Below are 25081 nucleotides of genomic sequence, written 5' to 3'. Positions count from 1 at the left end.
TTGCCTGTTGTCATTAGACAAAGGAAAATTATAGTAGTCAAAGTTAAGATCCATCAAGTGCACTTTGCTGTGCATAATTATTTAGTAACTTTTAACAATTATCCAAAAGGTGTTATTGCTTCTCCATTGATTAAGGTATTAGTTATGTAGTAACTAAAATATTAGTTATGAAAATTTGATCCTTCTTGTTATTAATTAAGATACCTATGCATGTTTGAAATAGCTTCAGAATAACTTCTATCATTGTTATATTTTACACCAAATATCCTGTTGCATTTGTGTTTGCACGAGTAATAGTAAATATTTAGGTAATTCTGAGAAGCACTTGCTATTGGTATACATAGGAAATACATGAAATCTTGAGAATCTGCAATTTCGTAATTGGTGTTTGCAGAAGTTTGGTATTTAATCTCTGAATGGAGCTGGTAGTTTTTTTTCTGTCTGTAAAGATGTGAAGAATTGTGTCTCCTGGAGAGACTAGCATGGTCAATTATGCAATTGGTGGTTGTGATACCATCTTTGACCCCCTGAGATTCTGTAGTTGATGGGTTCAGAGTCAGTCTCCAGCACAGCCAGGATTAGCCTGGGGACTGCTGGGGTTTACCCTTGAGTTTTCAGCTGGCCATAACAGCAGCCCCTGGCCTGCTGCTGCCTCACTCCTGCTCCCTCCACACCCCCCTCCTGCTCCTGCCTCTCCAAGGGGCACAATGTGACCTCATGAGGTTCTCCCCACACTTAAAAATGCCTCAATGAAGCCCACTACTGGGTGTGACTGTACCCTGCATATCCATGTCTTTGTTTATATAAATATAGACTTTATATTTTATCTTGAGTATTTAGTAGGTAACATAGAGGAAAGAGCGTTCCAAAATTTAGGCATATTCTTTGGTGCATATTTCTGGCATTTGAAAAGAGAGTTAAAGGATCTTGGATGGCTGAAGCATTAGTTGTGATGCTTTCAAAAGTTAGGGATGTTCTATCACATACATTTCCTTTTTCTTTATTTTAATGAATTGATTTGCAATTACAGTTTTCATGTAAATGTGTTTGCCCTTAAATGGACAATATACATTTGTAATTGTAACTCTGCCTATATTATATGTAATCTGTGTAGATACAGATTTGGCTTGGGTATAGCTGTTGCTCTGCTAGGCTGTGGTTTCCCATCTTGCCTATCAGTAACTTCTCAAAGTATTAAACAATTTTGTCCAAGTTCTTTGATAGTCAGGCCATGGGGAGTGACATAATGCTTCACTGGTTTGGAAAAGCAGGCCTTTTTCCATTTTCCTGGATTGGCTGCTTTGGCTTCTTTTGTCATTTTTCCTCCTTTCAGCTAGCTCTCTTTTCCAGGGTACCAAGGAGAGAGCTCCACCTGGCTTGTTCTCAATCATCCCATGACTTCCTTGCATTACTCTCTGCTGACAGTAGTGGTTGTAATTGACCTGCTGTAAATTCTCAACAAGAATCATTCCTGTTCTCTGCCACCCATTATCCAGAGAAAGAGTTCTTTTTAAAGGGTCATTAAGCTGTCAATTTATTCTTTTCAGACTTACTCTTTTAACTTCTTTCAAACTCAACTGCAGGTGTAATCCCTACAGCAAAATTCACAGGTGGTGACATAGTATGCTCTGATCTTTGGTATACAGGAATAAAATTTTTGCTGATCCTTCCTTCACCCTTGTCTTGTTTGTTTCTTTACTACCCTATTTCTAGATTTTAAGTCTTTGGAGATGTCTTCTGCTTTATAGTTTTTGTTTTCATTTTTGCATGAAGCAACAGAACTTGCCTTTTATGAAAAAGTAACATTTACATCAGGATAAAAGAGTGTTTTGAATGCAGAGCTCTCATATCCCCTAAAAAATTTGGGGTAGAGATGGAGGACTGAACACAGCAGGTAGGTCACATGCTCAAAGGGCTTGGGACTTTGAAGCTGTACATTGAATGATCTTCTGGGAAGGGGATGATCCATATCAATTCAGAGTCTCCTGTCCTAAACTAATAAACGACAAAAAGGATTTTTGGGTAAACCCTGCATGGCATTTTCCTAGTTAGCAGGAGTTGAAGACAAAGTTTTGTACTATAGTATTCAGTAAGATTTGTATGTGTAACAAGGAAATACAGTGTTTTCTGAGACTTCTACTAGTGTAGAAATTTGCTAAGGATCACTTCTATTAAGCATAAAGCAAAACTGTGCCTGCAGAGGAGAGAAAAAAATAATCCTGGACTTGCTCTAAAGCCTTGTCCATTGAAAACAAGAAAAAATTTGATTTCATGTGGTAACTAGAATATAATTGAGGATGTTCTTCTTAGAATCAGCTATGTCACTGAGCAGAATCTGTCTTAGAAATAGTAAATATATCTCTAGAGGATCTCAGTCAAGGTAATGTTAGCTGCTAAGCTGCAGTTTAAAGGAAAAGATGAAGAAAGGATTTCTCCTTAGTGCATAAAAAGACTTTAAAGATATAAACTCAGTTGGCAGACATCTTCCCAGAGGAGCAGGCAGAAGCCAGGAAAAGCTTAATTCGGCACCTTCCACGGGAGCAGAGCTCTACAGACTGGGGGACAGCTCGGATGCCCTCTTGCACTGCATTCCTCTTGTCTGGACTTTAGTCCTGTGAGGGAAAAAAATAGTTTTCTCTGAAATGTCATCCAGTCCCAGTGCTGGCTTGGCTTATTTATATGTATTTTCATGGCTTTTTAGTGATGAAAAAAAATTAACCAGTTTAATTTCAAAGCACTTGTAAAAATCAATTAATTGATCTTAAATATAACCTGTGCACAAAAATAGTTGAACTTTTTTTTTTAAGTTTTAACAGGGCTTTTGTTTAGCTTTAACCAGTTTGGCATTGATGTATGCTAAACCAAATCAAACTGGGATTTATTTTAGTTTATATAAAAAAGTTTATAAGCATTGAGTGAAAGGATCTTAAAAACCTGAGCCTGAGATGATAAAGGTCCCGTTTGTGGGAAGGCCTCAATCTGTACATTTCTCTAAATTCTTCATCAGTGGTACAGTGACAGTGTCTAATGCTGGTTATGTGAAGGATCATTTTTACCTCTCCATGTTGTGTGGCATGGTGGTAAAGCTGTCAATGGCTACATCCTGAGAGCCCCTGTACTTGGAGTGGTGCTGTATTTTGGAAAAATCCTGTGCAGAAAATCCAGCACTGTCATATTTCCAGCGTGTGATACAGACACAGCCACGTGCTTGAGAACCTGGTCAGTCAGAGTCGGGGCAAGTGCGGTAACTGGGCTGAAGATTGAGGTTTCATCCAATGCATGCCTTTCTGGTAATGTCAGGCTGCCATTTAGAGAGCTGCTCTGCACAGAGCACACCATAACAGCTCCCTGCTTACCTTTCAATTTGAAATCCATTGCACAAACCGTGTTTGTAAAACTGATAGAATGTTTTGTATTAGTTTTTAAATAGACACATTTATCGTTAGGAAACGGAGTTAAGGTTTCAAATGTCTTAGTGCTGTACTCTTTTTCTTTTCTTTCAGAATTAATCAGGTACAAGTTAGGAAAAGCTTCCAAAATCTGAACAGATGAAGATCAATTGATAAATCAACCCAGCGATTCACCATACTTTCAAGGTACTGTGACATACTTAACCAAATATTTCCTTAAGCATAAGATTCTCATTCTTTAGATGTGAGAAGCGTAGAGAGCAGGATATTAGCAGGGTTGCAAATCAAGTCTGAAGCGTTACCAGATGCAGTGGGGAGACTTTTTTAAAATGCAGATGTTTAATGTATGTTTCAGTGGGAAATAAAATCATATTGCAGGCAACCTAGAAGGAGTTCAACTCGGCATGCAGCTGCCAAACTTAAAAAGATACAACTAAGCTGGATTATATCTTTCAATCAGTTAGTGATTTGGAAAAGTAAATTGTGGCAGGCAGGAAATAGAGTAGAATCAATATAAATTTATTTATTTTTATATTTTAGAAGAAGTAATCTCAATTTTCTGAATAATTATTTTTTCTATTTCCATGTTTCCATGATATATTAAAGCATTTGAAGGCTGTTAGGCTCTGGCATATGCCATAGCCTACCAGCTGCATCAGTCCTATTATTTTACAAGTTCAGAAAGTGGAATTGTAATTTGAGATAAGACTGTACAGTTGCCAAACACAGTGGGTTTATTCTTCATGACTAATGTTCATTGCAGAATGTTAGAAAAAAGAGGAAATTGTGATAATAAATTGAAATTTTGTCTGAAGGGCTGCTAGTGCAGATTATTTTATCAGGTACTGCTAATTCATTGAAAGATTATCTGTTTCTTTCTCTGTTTCCCTTACATTTATCTTTACTCTTTATCATCACGTGCATTCCACCATTTTGTATATTTTTTGCTTAACTCCATGAAAAAAAAGACTTCACTCTTATGCACAGATATGAAGAATCCAGACTATTACAGCCTGGCCAGTATTTGCTGGGCAAATAATCTTTTAATATATTTTAAAATAGATTGTAGCAGAAAGGGCCATTACAGTTAGCATGGATCTGGCCTGCAGAGCTTATTTAAGTGGCAGAGTTAACCTGGGCTCAAGAATTGTGAGGAATGTTTGTTACTGTCTGGATCTTGCAATATGTAACTTTTGAAGCTGTAGTACCTGAAGTTTTTATAGCAAAATGCTTCCCTGGATTTTCCAGTAACCAGAAAGATGGCTGTCTTAGTGAACCCAGAGTGTCTGGGTTGCAAAAACAGGCTTTGTTCTTTCTACTCCTTTACTACTCATCACTGAAAAGGGCCACAATATCTATCAGGCTTTCATATAATCCTAGGAAAGTCTAGGTTGGAACAGTCCTCTGGGCATCATCTGGTCCAACTTTCTGTTTAAGGCAGGTTATCTGAGGCCTGGTCAAGCTAAGGGTTAAATATTTTGGGCAAGAGAAACTTCACAATTTCTCTGGGCAGAATGTTCCAATATGTCATTGTCCTCATTGAAAATAATTGGTTGTTGCATCTGGACAGAAGTTCTGAACCAACTTGTGTCTGTTAGCTCTTGCCCTGTCACCTTGTTCCTTGTGAAGAGAGCCTATAACTGTCTTTTACTTCTTGGAAGACTGTGAGTACTTCTCACCTGAATCTTCTCTTCTTTAGGCTGAATGAACCCAATTCCTTTTAATTTTTTCACAAAGATTCCCAACCTTCTAATCTCTTTGTTGGCTCTCTGCTGGACCCTGTCCAGTTTTTTAATGTGTCTCTTGAAGTGGCTCATTCTCCAGCCCGTCACAATCTCTGTACATACGGACATTTTGGGTGGATCTATTTGTTTTCCAAGTTTTTGTGTCATCTGAAAACTTGACAATGTATTTTTTCCAATCATCCAGAGAATTCTAAAAGATATCAGATAGGATTGAGCCCAGTATTGATCCCCAAGGAGCTCTGCCTGATTGCCATTTGATTTTGAGCCATTCCCACCCTTTCAGCACAGCAGTTTAGCCAGTTTGCTGGCAATCTCATGGTCCCCATCTGTGACCTTTCAAACTAACTCTCCTAGCACCCTCCTGTGCTTCTTGTCAAGTCCCACAGACTTGCCCATGTCCAATTTGTATAATATTTTATTGTTAACTTGCTAAGCATGTGGTCAGGGCAGGTAGCATCAGCAAAGCATCAGCAGGCAGCAGTCAAACATGAGAAAAAAGTTTGAATTTAAATTTCCTTATGCCAGGGTTCTTAGGATCCTTGGTTTGATGTTAAAAGCACATCAGAGGTTATGGGGCCTCAGCAGTTTCCCTTCATAGAAAGTGGGGCAGTGGCCTCAAGGAGCTCAAGTCCTGTGAGCTGTGCTTGGACAAGAGCCTTGAGCTGGCAAGAAACCAGGCAAGGTTATGAAACCTTGCATGGTAGTTGGGTTCCAGGAGATCAGTAGTACCAAATTGTCCCCATCAAGTGCTTTGGTTTCAATAAATGGAAATCCAGCACTAATGTTTTGTTACAATTGGCCTGAACGGCTGTGTACTTGAATATTTCTAAGCTGTAATATCATATTCTCTGTGTATAAATGAGAATCTAAAAGGTCAAACCTGTTTATGATTCCTCTGATTAAAATGATTCATCTCCACAGTTAGGTTGCTGAAATTGTTTTAACAGTTCCAAATTCAAAAGGTAATTTCAATACCTTAAGTAAAATTAGTAAACATTAGTTTGATTTCCAGATCATTAACTGGGTGTATTTCGTGTAGTTTTGCTTATTTATCTTTAACACTTGGAAACTTTGTATCACTACAGAGTGTTTTTTCTGTAAATTTCCTTCCAAGAATTGACAGTATTTGGTGTCATTAAGCAGGGCAAAGATCTCTTCTCCTCTATTCATTATTCTGCTTGAGATCACTGTGTCGTGAATTCTTGCAGACATATTTGAAAGTTAACTAAAGAAGGAGGTGGTTGTAGTCTTTTGTTAGGTTCTTAATGCAAGGTAATAACATTGTCTTATAATTTGGGTGTAAAGGTGTTATTGTGATGTTTGGATAAACATACAAAGGCATCTGTTGCATTTTTACCCCAATGCAGAATTCCTTGCAGATTTACTTATTAGCCTCCATTCCCCAATTCTTCCTTATCTGTAGAGGGTACCTTAAGTTAGCCTTCTAATACTATTTCCCCTGGTGCAGGTGGTTTGTAGTAGGTATGCACAATCATTTATATTCCAGCATTTAAAGTAGCTGTATTCCAATGCTTCTGAGCATCTCCAGTTTCACCTTTGAAGTGTTACTCATAAATAAAATTATACACATCAACTGTTCCCAGGATCCGTGGGAAAAAGGATAATAGACTAGCGTGATTTCTTATATAATTTTTTTATTGTGTGCTGCTTATGATTAGTATCATTTTGTGGGATCACAATCTTGTGTATAGTTACAAAGGGAGAAGTTGCTGATTTCCTGGATGTCAGAGTGAACTACAGATTACCATAATGTATTTTTCTTAGTGAATTAATATTTTTCCATAATGGGGCTTGCATTAAATGCTCTGTTTGTTATGGCTGGGTAGTTCTGTTTTCATCTGGGTGTTTTGATTTATGTGAACTTTATATAGCTTCCATACTTGCCCAATTATAGTCTTACATTTCTCATACTGGAGATACATTTTAAAATGCATAGAATGTGCTCCCCGTTCCAGTGTTTTCAGCAAGAGCTGATAGGAGGGTCAGGACTTCAGCATATCAGTTGTTTGAATTGTCACTTCATCCTGAATCCCAGCTACCAAAAAATAAGTACATTTGTTCTTAGTTTTTATGCCCTTCTTGGTCATTTCATACCTTTGGCTAGAATTAACTTACTTGATTTTGTTTAGTGCCATAATGCCCCTTAGAGCTTCTTCTTGACAGGCATTTTGTGAATTCACTATTTTCCTTTCTTCTGAGTACTGATAAAGTGACACCCCTGTGGATTCTCCCTGTCTCTCCCTTTGCACTTCAACTCTCACATCCTTTCACTTCCATTGTGGAAAATCATCGGTGAATGGTATCATTGTACTTCTGCTCTTAAAAGAGTTCAGCTGCAGATACATCCTTCCTTTTTCATTCCAGTTAAGAGTTGTCATATCTCAGGTCCTATACAGAGGCTGTCATACAGATTCTAACTGAACAGCTGAAGTAGGTGTTCCCTGTTTGAACGGCTTTCCCGGACCACCTGGCAAAAGAATGAAACCTGCTGGTACAGGTGAAAAAATGCCTGCAGTGTCATGCCATGAAATAACCATCCGCTGCAGTTTTCAGCAGTTGCATGCTGTTTGTAGGCATACATTTAATCATAGTGTTGCCACCCATGTTTAAATATTGTTAAATCTACTTAATGAGTTTAAAACTGTGAGTTTTCTTTTTCTGTATGTTTAGTTTCCTATTTTTGTCTTCTTTCTTTGCTTTTGCAGGCTGTGTTATATGTTTTGTTTGTTTATGCTTTCTTCACATCATTATTTGACTCTTTTCATCATCCACTGTTCTCTGCTGTTTTCCTGCCTCATATTTTTCCTTCTCTACTTTCTCCTTGAGCTTAACTTCTCCTTGTGTTTTCACTCTGTTCTCCAAATACTTGTTCTCATTCACAGGTATGAGCAGTTCATGGTTTTTCACACATTGTCTCAATCCCAATGCTACTGCTTGGGCTATTTTGCTTCCTCAGATAAGTCTTTAGAACCAGTGACATTTCCAACCTCCTTTTCGTTCTGTTAAAGAGAAATATTGGCTTCTAGGCAGTTTTACACATTCAAATGTTCCCCCCACTCCTGGCCAGCTTCACCCCACTTAATTCTGGATACCTAATGCAGGTGCCTAATTTATGTGTGTGGTCATCCATGGTTACTTCTGTGGTCATTGAGAAGAGAAGGGCTTCTTCAAATAGTGGTTTGAACCAGGAGGGACCAAACTGATCCCAGTATTCCTTCTTCTCTGCTGACCACCAAGGGAGCTTTGGATGACTGCTCTTCTAACAGGATGTCTCAGATTTTTAACAGTCACCTCTGTTAAAAGTCTACTGCTTGTACATGTGTTTTCAATTTTGATCTCCTTCTAACATGATGGATTTTCAGGGGTTTCCCTATTATTGCCTAAAATAATCAATGCATCCATGGTACAGCATTATGGAAACAATGTAAGAGAATTGAATTAGTTTGCTTTAAAGAGCCCAAACAATATATTCAGCCTAATGACTGAGGGGAAAGAAAGTTCTCGCCACTTCCAGTCCTTGTAAAATTAGTTTTTCATCTGCCCCTATTCCTGCTGTCTGACTAATCGGTCTTGTGCACTGAACTGATGAACTGATCCTTCTGCTGCCACTTCCCTCCCTCTGCTGGAATACTGATGTACTCACGGCACAGTGAGAAAATATTTCAGTAGCGGAAGGTTTACTAAAGGACAGCCTGAGGCCCAGACTGCAGAATTAGATCTTGAGTGGGAATATATAGGGAAAGAAAAAAAAACTGTGAAAGAAGGAGGCTGAAAATGCAACAGCCAGATTGAAAGAGCAGAGAAGAGCCATAAAGGGCATAATCAAAGCTGTATGAAATAACAGAGGCGTGTGCTTTTACCTGTTTGGCTGGCACTTCTGAAGCAAGAGGCACTTCTGAGTAACTTGATGAGTGTCCACATTAGAAACTAAGAAAGTTATTGTCTGTTGGCTTGTTAATGTAGTTAGTTAATTGATGTAATTTTTCCAATTTTTACATAATTTGACATAAATACATAGGTAATGTTTAAAGAAAAGAATCATGTGATGTGTGAACATGAAATTGATCTGCCGTGGTCAACTCTGTCACTGTTAGACAGAGGGTAGGTGATGGTGTTCTATGGCTCTGTTTGGTCACTCGTCACTATATTTGCTTTATGATTTATGTAAAGTAAATAATAGAAAGAAAATAATAGAAAAACCCCTTTATAAATTTTTTGGACACTTGGACATATCAGGGTTTCTTTTTCAAACTGCAGTTGGAGCAGCTTTCTGACAGTTTACTCCAGGACAAAAGAAAGCTGCATGAATGAAGTTTGTAATATAAATGAGAATATTTGACACAGGCAATATAGATCTGTCTGTAAATTGCTTTATCCTATGGCTGGAGTCTGGGTTCAGCTATGGATACTATCTTAGACTCCATTTGTGAGGAACTGTTGAAGAACTAAGCTTGAAAGAAATCAGGCATAGGTTTTATTCCTATCTGGCTTCTACACCACAAAAAAAGCTGAGGCTCTGTTCACAAACTGTTTGGCACCTGACAGACATTTTTCTTCCAGTGATGTTCTTAGCTTTAATTATAAGTAGTTTTCTATATTATAAAGTATGCCATATGATAATTACTCAAATGATAATGCGCTTCATTCATCTTTAGGCTCTAGTTCCATGAGCACCTTTATTCATGCTCAGACTAAGATGAAGAGTTTTAGGAAGCTACAGACAGAGCAGCGAAGAGCCAGCGTAACGGTCTGAAACATCAGGGCCCAGCTCAAGAGGCTGATGGCCTTTGATAATTAATCCTGCTGCAAATGTCTGCAGTAGAAGTCAGCATTGCTCTCTTTACCTAAATTTTATGGTGTTGGCCTTTTATGAAGGAGCTGAGTTAGACTCAAGTTGATCAGGAGAGAAAAATCATGCTAGCTGCTCTGTATTTGATCCGCAGTTTTACGAGATATGTTCTGAGTGTGACATAAATTATCAGTTGGGTGGAACAGTGAAACTATTCTTATAATTACAGCCTATGCTATCCCATATGACTATGGTGTGATGAGCTTAAATTTATAGATCTTTTATATGCATAAATTTGGAAAGAAACATTTCTAGCTTGTGTAGCCCCACACTCCAAATGAAACCAGAAAACGATGATTAGCTAAGCCTGCGTGTATATGCACCTCTGCAGGTTAAACAAATTTATTTACAGCTCTGATTTCTGCTGTGTGGTTTTACAAATCCATGTCTGGGATCTGTGAGCAGTTCCACTGTCAGTGCCAGTCCTGAGTTCTCGAGTACCTGTAGAGGAGGCAGCACATCAGATTTACATCTTTTTAGCTGTTCTTCAAGGATGGCGTTACTGACAGTGGCATCAAGTGTGGCCAGAAATCGTTGCAGATCATGGCCTGACATTTTGACAATGGTACTTGGACACTTTAGTGGAGAAAACGCTGTAATAAATGAATTCTAAACCCGGGGTTTGTTATCAAAGAACTTGATTTTGCAAAGCTTAGACTTTGTTACTTGGAGTTAGCAGGTAGGACAGCATCCTTTAATCATCGCTTTTGACACGGCACGACGTCATCGCAAAGTTTAGGCAAGGAAAAGAAATAAATAGCTGTTTAAAAAAGAAATGTGGAATAACAATGAGAAGACCCTCTCCCTGGGAGGCAGGTTAGGGGTATAACGAGGGCAGCAGCGCGCAGGAAACTCGCTCGGTGTCCCCTCTGTGCTCGGGGCCGGGCGGCAGCCGCGGGCGAGGAGCGGAGGGAGGGGATGGGAGGAGATGGGAGGGAGGGAGGAGACGGGGGAGAGGGAGCCGGGGGGGACGGGGACGCGCCCGCCCGGAGCGAGTTTCCTGCTCGCCGCTGCCTTTAAGGAGGCGCCGGGTTTAAGGTGGACCGGCGCTGAGGGCGGGGCGCGCCCGCCCGGCTCCGCCCGCCGCGTCGCTCTCCGGTCCGCCCCCCTCGCCGGGGCAGCGGGTGCCAGGCGGGGTTGTGATGCGGGCGTTGTTTTTGTAGGGTCGCGGGGCCGCGGTGCGGAGGTAGCGAGGCGGCCCATGGAGCTGGGGTACGCCTGGCAGGCGGCGTAGCCCTGCCCGCCCCCGCTCCCTTCCGCCGCTTTGTTAGCGCGAACACAAGCGCGCCTCACCTACACGGTGAAGAGGAAGGCAGCGCTCCCCGCACAATAATGGGCACCCGGGCGCTGCCCCCCGGGCCGCCGCAGAGGTGAGTCGGCGCCGCCGCAGGGCCGCAGGTTCCCCGCGGGGAGGAAGCAGAGCGAGCGGGCGGGCTGACAGCGCCGCGGCGCTGCCTTAAGAGCGGGGCGCCACCTTAAGCGGCCGCTGACTTTTCTCGTTACATTGTAGCAGCGGAAAGAATGTCGGCGCGGGCCGCGGGTGACGTCAGGAGGGAGCAGCGCGGCGCGGCCGCCAGGCAGCGGCAGCGGCGGCCCCGCCACGGCGAGGGAGGAGGCGGAGGAGGCGGGAGCGGCGCCGGCCCCGCCGCCACCGCAGCGGCAATGGCGGCCGTCGGGGAGCGCAGGTCCCTGCCCAGCCCCGAGGCGATGTTGGGGCAGCCCTGGAGCCACTGGGTCGATGCTGCTAAACTTCACGGGAACGACGGTGAGCGGCCGCCAACCACCACCCCCACCCCCCTCCCCCCGCTCCTCCCCAGCGCACCCCGCGGGTGCCCCGGCACGGCACGGCACGGCACGGCGGGGTGCCGGGCCCGGCGGGGAGGTTGGGTCCGTTCCCACCCCCGGCATTCGCGGCCGAGTTCGTTGTCCGGTGCGCGCCCCCCGGCCGGGCTCGGGAGCGGCGCGGAGCGGGCAGCGCCTGCCCCAGTTCCTGTAATCCGGGACACGGAGCGAGGAGCCGGTCCCCGGAGCCCGGCACCTCCTGCCCTCGATTCAGGCTGGGCGTGGGGCGGGGAACTCCCGCCGCAGGTGAGGCATCCCCGCCGCTGACAGCGGCTCCCCCGCTCCCGGGCCCAGGAGTGCGGGCTCCCTCCGCTCCTGTGTTTACTGTCGTGTCCCTGTGTGCCCACGGGGAAATGGGCTACGGGTCACCATCGCGGGGTCGCTCCTACCCTCCGGCTTTTCCGTGGATTGAGACCTTGTGGCTTTTTTTCGTTTTAGGAACAGCATTAGAAGAAAGTTTCAAGGAATACGGAAGAAACCGAGAAGCAATGCGACTTTGCCGAGAAGGTGAGTGCAATTCATTCTTGAAGAAAAGTGCACGGAGAAGTTTTCTTTCTCATAACTACTTAGCAGAGGGTCAGGCATGGGAAAGAGAAAGGATCAAAGTTTCCTATCAGTTTGGATTTAGGACTGGTGGCTTGTCAGTGACTGATGTTATTAGCATTATTATTAAATTGTTAATGTGTTTTGAAAAGTATGAGTTAGGGCATAGACTGTCTTTACTGTGTTTCTATATGTTGTTCTTTTCTTTTTTTCTTTAGACTATAAATAGTCCTAAGGAAGCTCTGTGACCAACGCTGATAAAATCTTCTCTTGAGTCACAATATTTTTTGTTCTTGGTATAATCCATGTCAGTATTTCAGTACCAGTCCCTTCCTCTGTCATGTCAATGTGTTATGTTTATTGCTTGGTACTCTGCTAAATGAGAATGACCTTTCACCTGTGATTAGCAAAAGCCCATTACGGCCTAGTTTCTTGCAAGAGTAACAATGCTACTTGAAGTTGTAAGCAGATGATGAATGAAAGCTATAGATTATTATTTACTTTCTAAAAGGCACTGGAAAAAAGGAAGCGATGAGTCTGATTTATTAGGTTAGTTTTTGTTTGTTTGTTTTTCTAGTTTAATGATTGTTTTAGAACAGAGAAAGTTTTAGAACCTTTCTTAATATTGTTGGTTCTTGGTTCTCTCCGATTGCCTGAGACATGTGCCAGAGAATAGGCCCAGCTGTTTTAAATACTAGAGCAGTCAGACCCAGGTCATTCATTTGATGTTGTTAGAAATGGAAGGTTGAGTTTGTAGACATGGTTTACAACACGGGAAGCAGAACTTGCCAGCGACCTTAGGAGATGATCTGATTCAGCACTTACCCACTTGTGAGCTGCAAGCAGCAAACGAAACCTAAAGCAAGGTGGCACAGGCTAACAGGATTGGGAAGCAGTGATCCATATTGAGTTTGAATCAAAATGGCTATTTTGTGTAGAATTCTTAATGTTGCTAAAATTTGGGGTCGGTAATCAGTGGCATGGAAGAAAGATGCAATAGACAGCTTTGTTGCAGTGTTCAGATTCACTTGTGCTGTTTTACCATCTTCTTAAGTTTATCTGTGAGTTCTTAGACACTTGAAAAATTACTTTATTTCTTCATTGCCAGGTTCCAATCCAATCATTGTTCTGGATATGTAATTTATTTTTCAGAATAGACAGATTATTCAAATGCTAAAAAGCATTTACAGCAATAAACATACACATTATCCTAGTCAAGATTTTACCAATAAGGATTTTTAAACATTTGCTGTTATTTCTACCTTTTAAAATGCAAGCATCTAAGGTTTCTAGATTCTAAAGATTAGCTGGCAGGGTAAAGAATAATCTATCCTATTTTTTTTTCCCACTGGAGAGAGATCATGGAACTGTTTTTTGCACAGGCTGATCACTGGGACACAGCTTTTCATCCCTGACTCCAACCCTGTGAATGATTTGTAGGGTTATGAGTTGCAGGAAGTTCATAAAATACTTTAAGAATTAAAAGTGAAACTTAGTAGCCCTGTCAGGCTTCCAGAAGTCTATTTATTTTGGTTGCTTTATGACATATGAATGAGACACTGACTTGGCATATACCTGTAGCTGATCTGCAGGGAGCTTGGCCTGCTGCAAAATACAGCTAAAGTAGTATTAATTAAGTTTAGATTAACTTAAGGAACTAGGGGAGCAGCAAACATGCCAGCATATGTATGTGTTATCAAATAAAACTTGGAAAATATTGTAAATTATTCCTTTCTCCAGGAAGAATTTTGCATTCAAAATTGAGGAACAAACATTTATAAAGTAATTGGACTTTCTAAACCGTGTTTCTTAACAGAGAAAGGTGAACCAAAAGTATAAATTTTGTTAAATCCACTTAACCTCAACACTTTTGTCGTGGTACTCCACAGTATTTTAAATACAAGTAACAACAGAACTCCTTGTGTAAGAAAGTTATTTCTCTACAGATCGGGAGTTGACTCTGAGGCCCAACTTCACAAAAGGATTTCAAGGTTATTTAGGCTAATTTAACCTTGCATTGCAACTCTTCCAGTTTGCATAAAAGAATTAAATATTCATGGCCTGGAGAGGGAGCAAAAGAAGGAACATGACTTTACAGCCCACATATTAGAATCGGGTTCAAAACCAAGAACCGTTTTCTTTATTTAACAATTGTCAGGCTCCCACTGGCCTGTGTCCCCACTGGGGTATGGGTGGTAGTTGTTTCTTTCCCCATATGCTGTTTCTGTGCATCTCCTGGTGGGAATGGCCTCGTCCTCAGTATGCCTGGTGGCAAGAAGTGGATTTCAGCCTCGCAGGCAGTTGAGTCTGAGCCTCCTGAAGGAAGAGTGAGTGTTCCTCTTGTTGTAACATTGTATTAGAAAAGAGGTTTAACATTGCCAGCTTTTCCTTTTGTTAGGCTTTAAAGGCAAAGAATGATGCATGGTATTTCTTTTAAAGGAATAAAGGAGGATGTAACTGTGTAATTCCAGGGCAATATTTGCAAGCAGTGGAGAGAGGCTGGATTTTAGACACCTTTGTCAGTGGCACTTTCTATTTGCTGATCAGGTAGCTCCTCTCTCAGCATTTTAGATGGTTGTGAAGCTTGATGAGTCCTTAATACCTGTCAATGATGTTAGTTCCATGCAGGGACCAGGAAACATGTCTCAAACATGTTTGTTTTTTTCCTCTTCATCGTAACCAAGCTCACACTGAAGTAAGAACTAGAATCTGAGTTTGGGTTTCCCTAACTCCCAGTGGTTGTGTCTCATACATCCCTGTTTCTTTTTCACTGCTTTCTGTGCTACTAATACATAATATTAAATCATTCCTGCTGGGATCATCACTGACCTTCATCAAAGTGAGAAACTCACTGGATACTTTCCTACATGTTGCTTTTAGAGACAGTAACAGTCCACACTGCGCTTTGATGTAGAAATCAGAGCTGCAGGACTAAGGTAGGGGCCCAATGGACTTGACTTGCTCTTGGTATGGAAAATCTCCTGGAGATGGAAGTGAGAGAGGGATACCCAATGGGATGGGAAGATTTTACTTTAAAATAAGCCTTAAACTTTACTTTGACTTTGTTCACTGAAACTTTCTTCTGCTGAGCAATCCTATCAAGGTGAGAACATGTTAGAAGCAATTGTGCTTATTAGTTATTTTCATATGTAATTCAAATATGTGACAGAATCTTTTGGCTCATGCAGTCACTTAATTACTTACTGCTTTGTGAACCAGTTAAAGGTGTGAATCCCCTGCCCCTCACTTGTGCTGCAATGAAGCAAGCATAGTATGTTGCATTGTAATACGTAGATGAATTCCAAAACAGCAAGGTAGAAAATCCCATCCTCTTCATGCATTTTTCCTAACTTTTAAAATGAAGTTTTGTTGAAGTGCATCTTCCAAACTTGTGTGATAGTGGGAGCAAGTACCATGGGATGCAGCCAAAAATGTTTTCAGACACTCACTTCATCTTGAAGGTGCAGTAAATCTTAAAAGGAGGTTGATGTGTCTGTAGTACCTGACACTGATTTAAAAAAAGATTCTTCATATCAAACCTCATAATCAGTGCTTGGAACAGTTTTTCAGGAGATCCTTGCTAACTTGTGCTGAATTTAGTTTGCTTTTAAGAATTTTTCTAGCCCATTGTTGCGAAGAGGATCTCTAAATAGAACTGTGAGTGTAGAGTTCATGCGTGGTAACTTTGACAGGCTTCAACAGAGGCAACTGTTGCACCTTGCAAAATTTAATGATAGGTTGGCTCATTTTGCTCTGTGAAAGAGTAGAGAAGCTGTGGATAGAAACAGTGAGGACCAAAGTTGTTTATTAGTTGTTTAGGGTTGGGGGCCTAACCCTCTCCCATCACCCAAGGAACTCTTGATTCTCCCCACAGTAAATTTTTAATTGCTAAGCGTTGTCATGTATGTTCCTTTAAATAAAACAAAAACACGGGGAAAAAAAATCCAATATAGGAAACCTAAAACCAAGCCATCCCCACCCCCAAATCTATAGTGGAGAGTCGAGAGAGACAGCCCATGTACATCATCATTACATACATTATTACTTATTAATTTGTGCAGTCCTTTTGAAGTGGTTGGGATAAAAGTGTTACATTCTTGCACTGACTCATAAAATAATTTTGAAATACTTAAAATCATAAAAATCACAAAAAAGGAAACTATAGCATCTCAGATGGGAGTATAAAAGCATGGGGAGCAGAAAAGAGATTTGGTGAGACAATTTAAAATTGAGTGTTTCTATTTATTGGTGTATTCAGTGCATGCTGAAACTGGTGTATTTACTAGAGCTTAAGCACCTCATTCTTTGTTACACGTACAGCCCCTCTTTTTAGTTTGTTTGGGTATTTTTGTGTGTGTTGCATCCTTTGAGAGGTGAATCCCTTGGCGCTGTCTATTTCAAGCACTTCACTCTTACTGTCACCATAGCTTAGAGTTAACTGGCAACAAAGTGGAGGAGGAGGACAGAACATCTGTAACAGGTCATAGGTCAGAATTGGTGTTTGCTGTGGGGTGATGTAGCACAGTACCAGTCCTACAGCTTTTAGACTATACTGTCTTAATAAAGCAAGAATTTTCTGTGGGAATGCAGATTGTCAGTTTTAGGTAGGCACCTTCAGAAGACACTCTGGAAAGCTTAGTGACAGTAGGAATCAGTCAGGAGAGCAGGTGGGAGCAAACTCTTCAGCATCATGTCACCTGCTAACAGCTGAACTTCGGGTCTTTGACAGTTAATATGTCTTGGGGATAAAAAAAAGGCTCTGTGAACCTCTAGGGCATTCAGCAGAAGCTTTGAGGTTTGATTATATTAATTGCTATTAATGGAAGTTACCAGAGCTGTGACAGTACTAAGAGGCATGTGATGAACCCTTGTTCTTCTTGAGCTCTCTCCAGGCAGGGTTGAGCAGTGAAATCCAGGCCTGGGAGGCTCACTAGAAACATCTTTATCACATAGACCCAAGGTCTAGAATTTTCCCAGCAGCAGGTTCCATAAATAATCAAAGCAATGGTGAAACTTCTGTTCCAATATTAAATTGTAAATACAAGTAAGAGACAGCATCTTATTTCAAATTTAAATTTGTTTTTGTTCAGCCTTGGGAGGTGCTTAGTTGAGTTGATTTTTTGTTGTGTCAAATCATATCAGAGAGATGCTTAGAGGGCTCTGTAGTCCTTGACTACCTGCAAATACACTTGTGAGAATTTTTAATACATTGAAGTAAATATTTTAAGGTAGCAGTACAAAGTGCCCTGCTCCTTTTTTGACATTCTGCATAGCTCTTCACAGTCTGCAATCAGATAAATCTCTTCTTCATTTCATTGCATTTTAATTGGCTATTTACACAAACTGTTTTAAGGTTTCGTGGAGTGGTTATCATAAAACAATTACAGGGACACTTCAAATTGTATTGAACTGTTCAGGAAAATTGTGCAGGTTTTATGAGATTGCTTGAAAAAATGCGGTTTGAAAGGATGTTACTTGTCAAATTCTATTCAGTGATTTGCCCTAATTTTTTTTCTTGTTATTTTTTTCCTTTAAATCTAAGTTCTGTTTACAATATTTAATTATTTCTGGCGAGATGAGTCAGGTGTTATAAATAGAATATTGTGATGTTAGACTGCAAGTTAGAACTGTGTCATCTCATATGCTTTAAAGATACTTTGCAGGTTTTAGGTATTACCATAGTTCTAGTGTGATATTGCAGGGCCTTGGGGACTTTGGCTGGAACTGCAGCCACAAGACTGTCTTGATCTGTGCATAATATGTGAGGAGGCAGGATATTTTCTTTTTTATAAGAACCTTTTGAAATAGTTGTCTGTACACATACGTAACAGTCAGGAATTCACTCTTATCTAATGCTTCTTAAGAGGTATGTATGATTAGCTAGGTTATCCCTCTGCAGAAGAGGTGATGTCTTGATAATACTTGGTTAAAGATTGGTTTCTGTATCATTTCTGTGCTATATTTAACAACAAAAACTCAGTGAGAGAAGAACAATGCAATAAATATGTATAAATGTGACTTTCATACAAGGTAACTTTGTCATCTAAGTAGAGCAGGAAAGACAAAAAGGCTGAGTGAAGGATACTTTTAAATAAATTGGGTTAAGAGGATGCAGATTACTCTCTCTAAGGTAACTGTTTTAAAAGGTATTTCTTCCATTGCAGCAGATCTAGAAAAGTGAATGTGTCCAGTTCTTACAGCTCTCCTGGCCATGCCCAGCCTGTGGCTGGAACTGCTGCAGGTTGTCTGGGGATAGGTGTCATTTCTTGTCTCTTACAAAACAGAAAAGATTTCATCTTTTACAAATCATTGTAACATTTGACTTATAAATAACTATTTAAAAAAATCTCTAGGATGCTTGAAAATTGTTTCTCTTCCTGTGTAATGAATGAAATGGAAGTTCCCCATACGTATGATATTCAGTGTTATTTCTTGGGCGTTCTTACAATGTAGGTGACAGCACAGAGATGAATAGAGCTTTATACTTACACTTCAAGTTTTTTAGCAGCAAGTGTTAAAATCTGACAAAGGGAATTCAAAGTCTAATGTAGCAAAGTAGCATGATTATAAAAGCAGTTGTCATAGAAGGCAATAAATTTATTGTAATCTGTGTTCCCACTGCTAGAAGGCTTTGCACAGTCAAATGCTGTCCCTGCTTGTGCAGGCTGTGTGCAGCTGTGAGCCAGGACTGGTGCTGGTGGCTCTCACACTGATTCTTGTGGCAAGTCAGACACTCGTGGTAACCCCAGATACTGCAGGGTATGACAGGATGTGACTTCATCAAAGTCAACTGTGCACGCAGCTGCTCCCACATTGCTTGGAGTCATGATTGTTAGGTTTGGAAATAACAAATATTCTGAGTTATTGGCTCAGGTAGATTAGAAATACTCAAATACTCAGTAATTTGTGTGTACACATGGCCATCAGCCCTGTGAAATAAGCTGGTTTGTGGTGAGTTCCAAATGAGAAAGATTGATTATTTGCAAGCTTCCCCCTGCCCTGATCTCCACTTCTGATAGCTTTGGTATAGCCCGTGGATAACTTCATTGATAATATAAGGGGAAAGGGATAATTGGTTATGCCTTGTTTTTCTTCTGGGGGGATTATAATAGGCAGAAAACATGTAGTGTTCTTGATCTGCTCTTCCTTCTGTTGCTAAGCAGGACTTGAGTCTTCATCGACTGTCTGTAGTGCAACAGAAAATGCAGCTTTCTCAACTGGCACTGAAAAAATATGTACAAAAGAGCTGAAGGACTAAAATCCTGTAGGGAGTAATTTTGAGGTTAAGTCCATTTTGCTTTGGTTCTGAAATCTAGAGCTCATTGTTTTCTTTGCAAGCAAGTTGGTTGGATGCTTTCTCACTGATACAGTTGCCTGGAAGTCCTATAGCAGTTTGCCTTAATTTTAAGTGTGGAGGCTTTAATGAGTTAAATCTGAAAATCAAGTTCTATGATGAATACACAGTAGATGGGATGTTTGCTTTCCATGGACATAAAATTCTGTTGTATTTTACCCTTCAAAAATTTAACTTTTAGTCTATGGTCTTGTTCATTGACTGCATAAGTGGCATAGTAGATGCTGTGAGTGGGAAAATGGGATGGTTTATTAAGTGTTACCTGGGGATGTGGGGTCTTGTTGTGAGCCACTGAAGTCAGCAGGGTTTTTCTTGTGACTGGAAGGAGAATGTAGGACCAGCTTGTGGGGCTCAGTGGGTGAGAGGGGAGACAGCTGTGTTCACTGCAACCTTAACCATCAGACAGACACCAAAAGTGCTTCACTATGCAAACATTTAATTGTCAGTCACTAAATACTATAGCCATGGCTTTGTCAAGGTGTCTATACCCTAAATTACACCCTCTGGCTATTGTTTCAGGCGAAACTACAGAGGAAAATCTGTATCAGTTTACACCTAGGGTGTGGTTCTACAATCTTTTTTTTTCCTCCTAGTAACATTGGATTAATCAGCTCCTCTGTCTCTGCTGAGTGAAACACTTGTGAAATAATAGTTGTATTCTAACTGTAAAGTTGTTTCCAAAGCAAGGTGATGGCTGCTTAAAAGAGAACCTTAATTTTCCATCATTTATTTGGTCTGGAAATCTAGAATCCATTGGACTGTGCTTGATTATGTACCTTTTCAGAGTGAATCTGATCTGATTTTTGCACGTCTGTATCTTGGTTATCTTTGAATGTTAGAGATGTCATGTTGGTGAATAACATGACCAGTTGTAAGTGTATTGTGAAAACTGAACAAGTAAGAACTAGTTATTATTATTAGTTAGTTTTTTTTTTAATTCCATTTTCATAATTAGTTATGTCAGGAGGCCAAGTAATAGAAACTGGGAGTTTTCTAGCATTCCTGAGGTAGTTCCCAGTAACTTTGTGAACTGGAGAAAATACAGTTTGAATTTTTGTTACCCTGCTGGACAAGACTTACAGTATCATTTATCTTTATCTCTTACTGGAGTGCTGTTTCAGATGATGCCAGAAGGAGAAAGAAGCATCATTTATACAGTATACATAAACGTGTTCCATAGCAAATACTCCTTTTATCCCTTCAGAACAAATCTATAGTTGTGTGGAATATCCAGAAGCCTCAAATGCTGCAGAGATTTGGGTTAACTGGCAGTATTTTTGATGGATATGTCAAAGGAATAGAAAGTGTTCCCAATAGTCAGACAGTGTGGGTGTTGGATTATTGAGACAGCCATGTAAAATAATTTGGAAAGCACTTTTGAAAATAATACATTTTCCAAATAATTTTTCTACTCTTCCCAGGAAATGTTAAAATCATATATCTCATTCCTGCTCAATTAGAATGACTCTAGAAGTATATTAAAGGAGTTTAACTTGCCTCTGAGAACTAGAAGGCTTTGTTAGGCTTTGGTTTATAAGGAATATAGTTTTGAGATTTAGGATATTGTCATGGTTTGACACTGGCCAAATGCCAGGCACCCATGACAGTCGCTCACTCACCCTCACCTGTCACAGCTGGGCAGAGGAGAGAAAAATTTAATGAAGGCTTCATGAGTTGAGATAAAGACCAGGAGAAAACACTGCAGGGGCAAAACAGGCTCAGCTAAGAGGTACAAAGTGAATTTATTACTAACAAAGTCAGAGGAGAATAATGAGAGGTAAAATAAGCCCTTAAAACACTTTTTCTTCCCCCAACCCCTGGGGAGACACAGGGTGTGGGGGATTTTTGGATCAGTTCATCACCTGAGGTTTTCTTCTGCTGCTCAGGGAGAGGAGTCCTTCCCCTGTGAGGCCGTGGGGTCTCTCCCACAGGAGACAGTTCTCTGTGAACTTCTCCAGCGTGGCTCCACTCTCAGGAGCAGCAGTCCTAGGGCACCTGCTGCAACATGAATTCCCCCCACGGGCAGACAGTCCCCCCAAAACTGCTGTGCCATGGGTCACTCTTCCATGGGGTGCAGCCCTCCAAGGACAGGCTGCTCCAGCCTGGAACAAGGGCCCCCCTCTTTCCTCCAGGTCTCCCATGGGATCACAGCCTCCTCCAGGCATCCACCTGCTCTGGGCACCTCCTCCATGGGCTGTGGGTGGATCCCTGCATCCCCCCTTGGATCCCTGAATTCTCCCCTGGATCCCTGTATCCCCCCCCACCCCGGATCCCTGCATCTCCCCCCCCTGGATCCCTGCATCCCCCCCCTGGATCCCTGCATCCCCCCCTGGATCTTTACATCCCCCCCTGGATCCCTGCATCCCCCCCCCCCCCCGCCTGGATCCCTGCATCCCCCCTGGATCCCTGCATTCCCCCCCCTGGATCCCTGCATCCCCCCCTGGATCCCTGCATTCCCCCCCCTGGATCCCTGCATCCCCCCCTGGATCCCTGCATTCCCCCCCCCTGGATCCCTGTATCCCCCCTTGGATCCCTGTATCCCCCCTGGATCCCTGTATCCCCCCTGGATCCCTGCATTCCCCCCCTGGATCCCTGCATTCCCCCCCTGGATCCCTGTATCCCCCCCTGGATCCCTGCATCCCCCCCGGATCCCCAGGGGCTGCAGGGGCCCAGCTGCTTCACCGTGGTCATCAGCACAGCCTGCAGAGGAGCCTCAGCTCCCAGATCACCTCCTCCCCCTTTCTCCACAGAGCTTGGCATCTCCAGGTTGTTTCCCTCACATGTTCTCACCTCCTCCTCTTCTCTGGATAGAAAAACTGTGTCCCACTTTGTTGTGATTTTCTTCTTAAATCTGCTATCGCAGAGCATTACCAACCTCTGTAATTGTCCCAGCCATGGCCAGCAGCATGTCCATGTTCAGAGCCCTCAGAGATTGGCTCTGCTGGATGTGGTGGAAGCTTCCAGCAGCTTCTCACAGAAACCACCTCTCTGGCCCCCCACTACCAAAAACCAGCCTGTGCAAAACCAACACAGATGTTCACAGAATTTGTTTTTTAAAACATAGACGCCGTGTTTCAATGTGTCTGTTCTGCTCGGCTAGGAGAGATGGCAGTTGTCCTGCTCTCACTGGTACTAAATGAAAGTATTTGAGAGCAGGGGCCTAAATTGATTTCCTGATAGGCAGCATTTACTTCATAAAAGTGCTTAAAGATGAATTCCCAAAAGCAATTTTGTTTTTCATTTCTGTGAAGTTGTGTTACACAAATCAACTGTCTAGAAATCGTGCTTGTTAAGAAGCTTTTGTTCCACATTATAGTTTGTAATTTGTAGAGGAGAAGTTTTGAGCCAAATTCAATATATCTGTGTTACCTACCAAAGACAGTGTAATATGTGCTTATCATTTTTGTCCTAAATACAGAGTTGGGGCTTTTTGTGGCCAAGTGATTGAGGAAAGACTTTACTACCAAGTTGTGTTGTGAGATTTCAGGGGAAATATTGATGTCTGAGCTGTACCTGATATGGTTTGATTATGGTTTGTATCTAGGCTGGACAGAGCCTTCTCCTTGTCTGATATTTCTTCTGTAGAACCTGCTTTAACAGCTGACTGTGCCTGGCTGTTTCAGCACCACTATTTCCATGGGGTATTTGGAGAAGTCCTGAATGCATCAGTCCTTGTTTGGGCAGTTTCCTTTTGGTTCTGCCTGACTCCTACCTTGTGGCCTGAAATGTAGGGGCACAGACTACTATGTCATTTGCTGGAATAAAACTTGTAAATTTCTTTTTTTTTGTTTTTGTGGCCTGAATTTAATGATCTGAAGTGTTAGCTTGATAGCCTTGGAGATAAGAATACTATTTTTATCCTCTGAGTAGAGCACAGGAGTAAAATCTTCAGTGTACTGTCAACATGTCTCATCTGAGGCTTGTTTACAACTGCTTGGGATGCAAAAGGGGTTCTCTGTGCAACAGTGCAATTCTCTGTCCTCCTGCTGATGCTATCCAGAATTCTCATGGATAACAACAACAATGTGAAGAAAGGTCCCTGTCCCAGGAAAAGGCAAAAATCACAGCCTGGGTACGTGGTGTTCTTCACTGTGAAGTAGGAAGACGTGATGGTAAGGTGCAGCATCAGCAGTTTTATTTATAATTTAATCCCTCCAAGACTTTTCCTGCACTGGTGTGAGAAGTGTTGTGAGTGAGGTCTGGCAGGAAGCGTGAGGGTGTTCGTCATGGCAGTGCCTCAGGGTGATGTCACTGACTCACGGGAGCATTTGGGGTGTCCCTACTGTTGTGGTGGCCTGGCAATATCCTTTCCTGGACTCCTTTGGCATTTTTCCCCAAGTGTTCCACACTGTGGCTGGAAGCAAAAGCTTCTGAGCAATCTCCAAACACAAAGCAGTGCATTGTGGGCCAGCACTGGGAGGACTGGATCAACAAGTTTGGCAGCAGCAGCTTTGGCTTCCTGCCTACCCTGGATAGGCACCAGGAGAGATTGCCTTAGTCTCCCAGTCAGTTTGAGCTGAAGGTCCCAGCCTAGGTCCTGAAAGTCATGAGTGTGCAACTGCTGTGCCTGGCAGAGGATCTGCTTCTGTTGTAAACAGTAGTTTTCGTTATCCTGGATATGTTTGCAGTAGTTATCTTTTATCTGCTTTAGAAAGGTGGATGTTCTGGGGTTTTTTCAGTGTACTGGAGGGTGGTAAACTCTACAAATTTGTTAAAGTATCAAAGGATTCTGTTTACCTTTCAGTTTTCTGTTGTCTATTTAATCTTACTGTTTTCAACCTGAGTCATCCAAAGGCAGTTGACTGGTGCTCTGAAGTGTCCTGTGTGTTTTTGAAATACCAACACTGTGTTCTTTGTTGTGCCTGTTTGTTAATTCTGACCCCATATGTCTTCTGTGAGTTCCCCTTTGGAAATAGATTTCATCTTGTTACACAATGCATCAGGACCACCACTTGAGGTCTGGGGGTTTCCTGGGGTAGCAGGACACCACTTGCCTGTGTCTCATTGCACAGTTGTGCTCTGAATATGTCTAATCTTGTACCTGCATGAAGATGACTTTGTTGAGCTGCTTATATTATCAGGTTTATTGGTTTTATGTCCTTTTTGACGTGAGATGTCTAAAACTTAAAGCTGGTGCCTATTTCAGTGCTTTTTCCTTAGAGTAGAGCATTTTGTGCCCTAGCTGGCCTAAGAAAGAGAGAAAAGTTTTTTTTTCACTTTCCACTGTGTGTTTAGGTCCATTCATAAATATCCAATACCTTCTTCCCAAGTGTGATGAGTGCTCTTATCTGCAGAGAGACCAGAGGAGGGAAGTAGT

General features: G+C 41.8%; 1 protein-coding gene and 1 long non-coding RNA gene across 8 annotated transcripts in view; one reads left to right on the top strand and one right to left on the bottom strand.

The window, feature by feature from the left end:
* The first annotated feature begins 3508 nt into the window (after window positions 1-3508).
* The window catches only part of ATXN7 (ataxin 7), a 65186-nt gene continuing 43613 nt past the window's right edge, over window positions 3509-25081 (top strand). For 5 of the 7 annotated variants that reach the window (XM_086845918.1, XM_086845919.1, XM_086845920.1 and 2 more), the window contains exons 1-3: window positions 11185-11395; window positions 11536-11790; window positions 12306-12374. In XM_086845918.1, the coding sequence (XP_086702044.1) occupies window positions 11547-11790; window positions 12306-12374 (313 nt within the window). In that variant the 5' untranslated portion in view covers window positions 11185-11395; window positions 11536-11546. Of the gene's footprint in view, window positions 3597-11184; window positions 11396-11535; window positions 11791-11836; window positions 12114-12305; window positions 12375-25081 lie in introns of those variants that run through there. The other 2 variants (XM_086845915.1, XM_086845921.1) reach the window with 2 other exon arrangements.
* On the bottom strand, window positions 10334-11409 carry LOC111934997 (uncharacterized). Its single transcript, XR_015275009.1, has 2 exons — window positions 11319-11409; window positions 10334-10466 (listed from the first exon to the last, which is right to left on the bottom strand). It is a non-coding gene; the product is annotated as an uncharacterized LOC111934997 (long non-coding RNA).

The sequence above is a fragment of the Cyanistes caeruleus genome, chromosome 11, assembly GCF_971803275.1.
Source record: "Cyanistes caeruleus chromosome 11, bCyaCae1.hap1.1, whole genome shotgun sequence".
Lineage (NCBI taxonomy): Eukaryota > Metazoa > Chordata > Aves > Passeriformes > Paridae > Cyanistes > Cyanistes caeruleus.
Note: the sequence above shows the minus strand (reverse complement) of the source record. Positions and strands in the feature narration are given on the sequence as shown.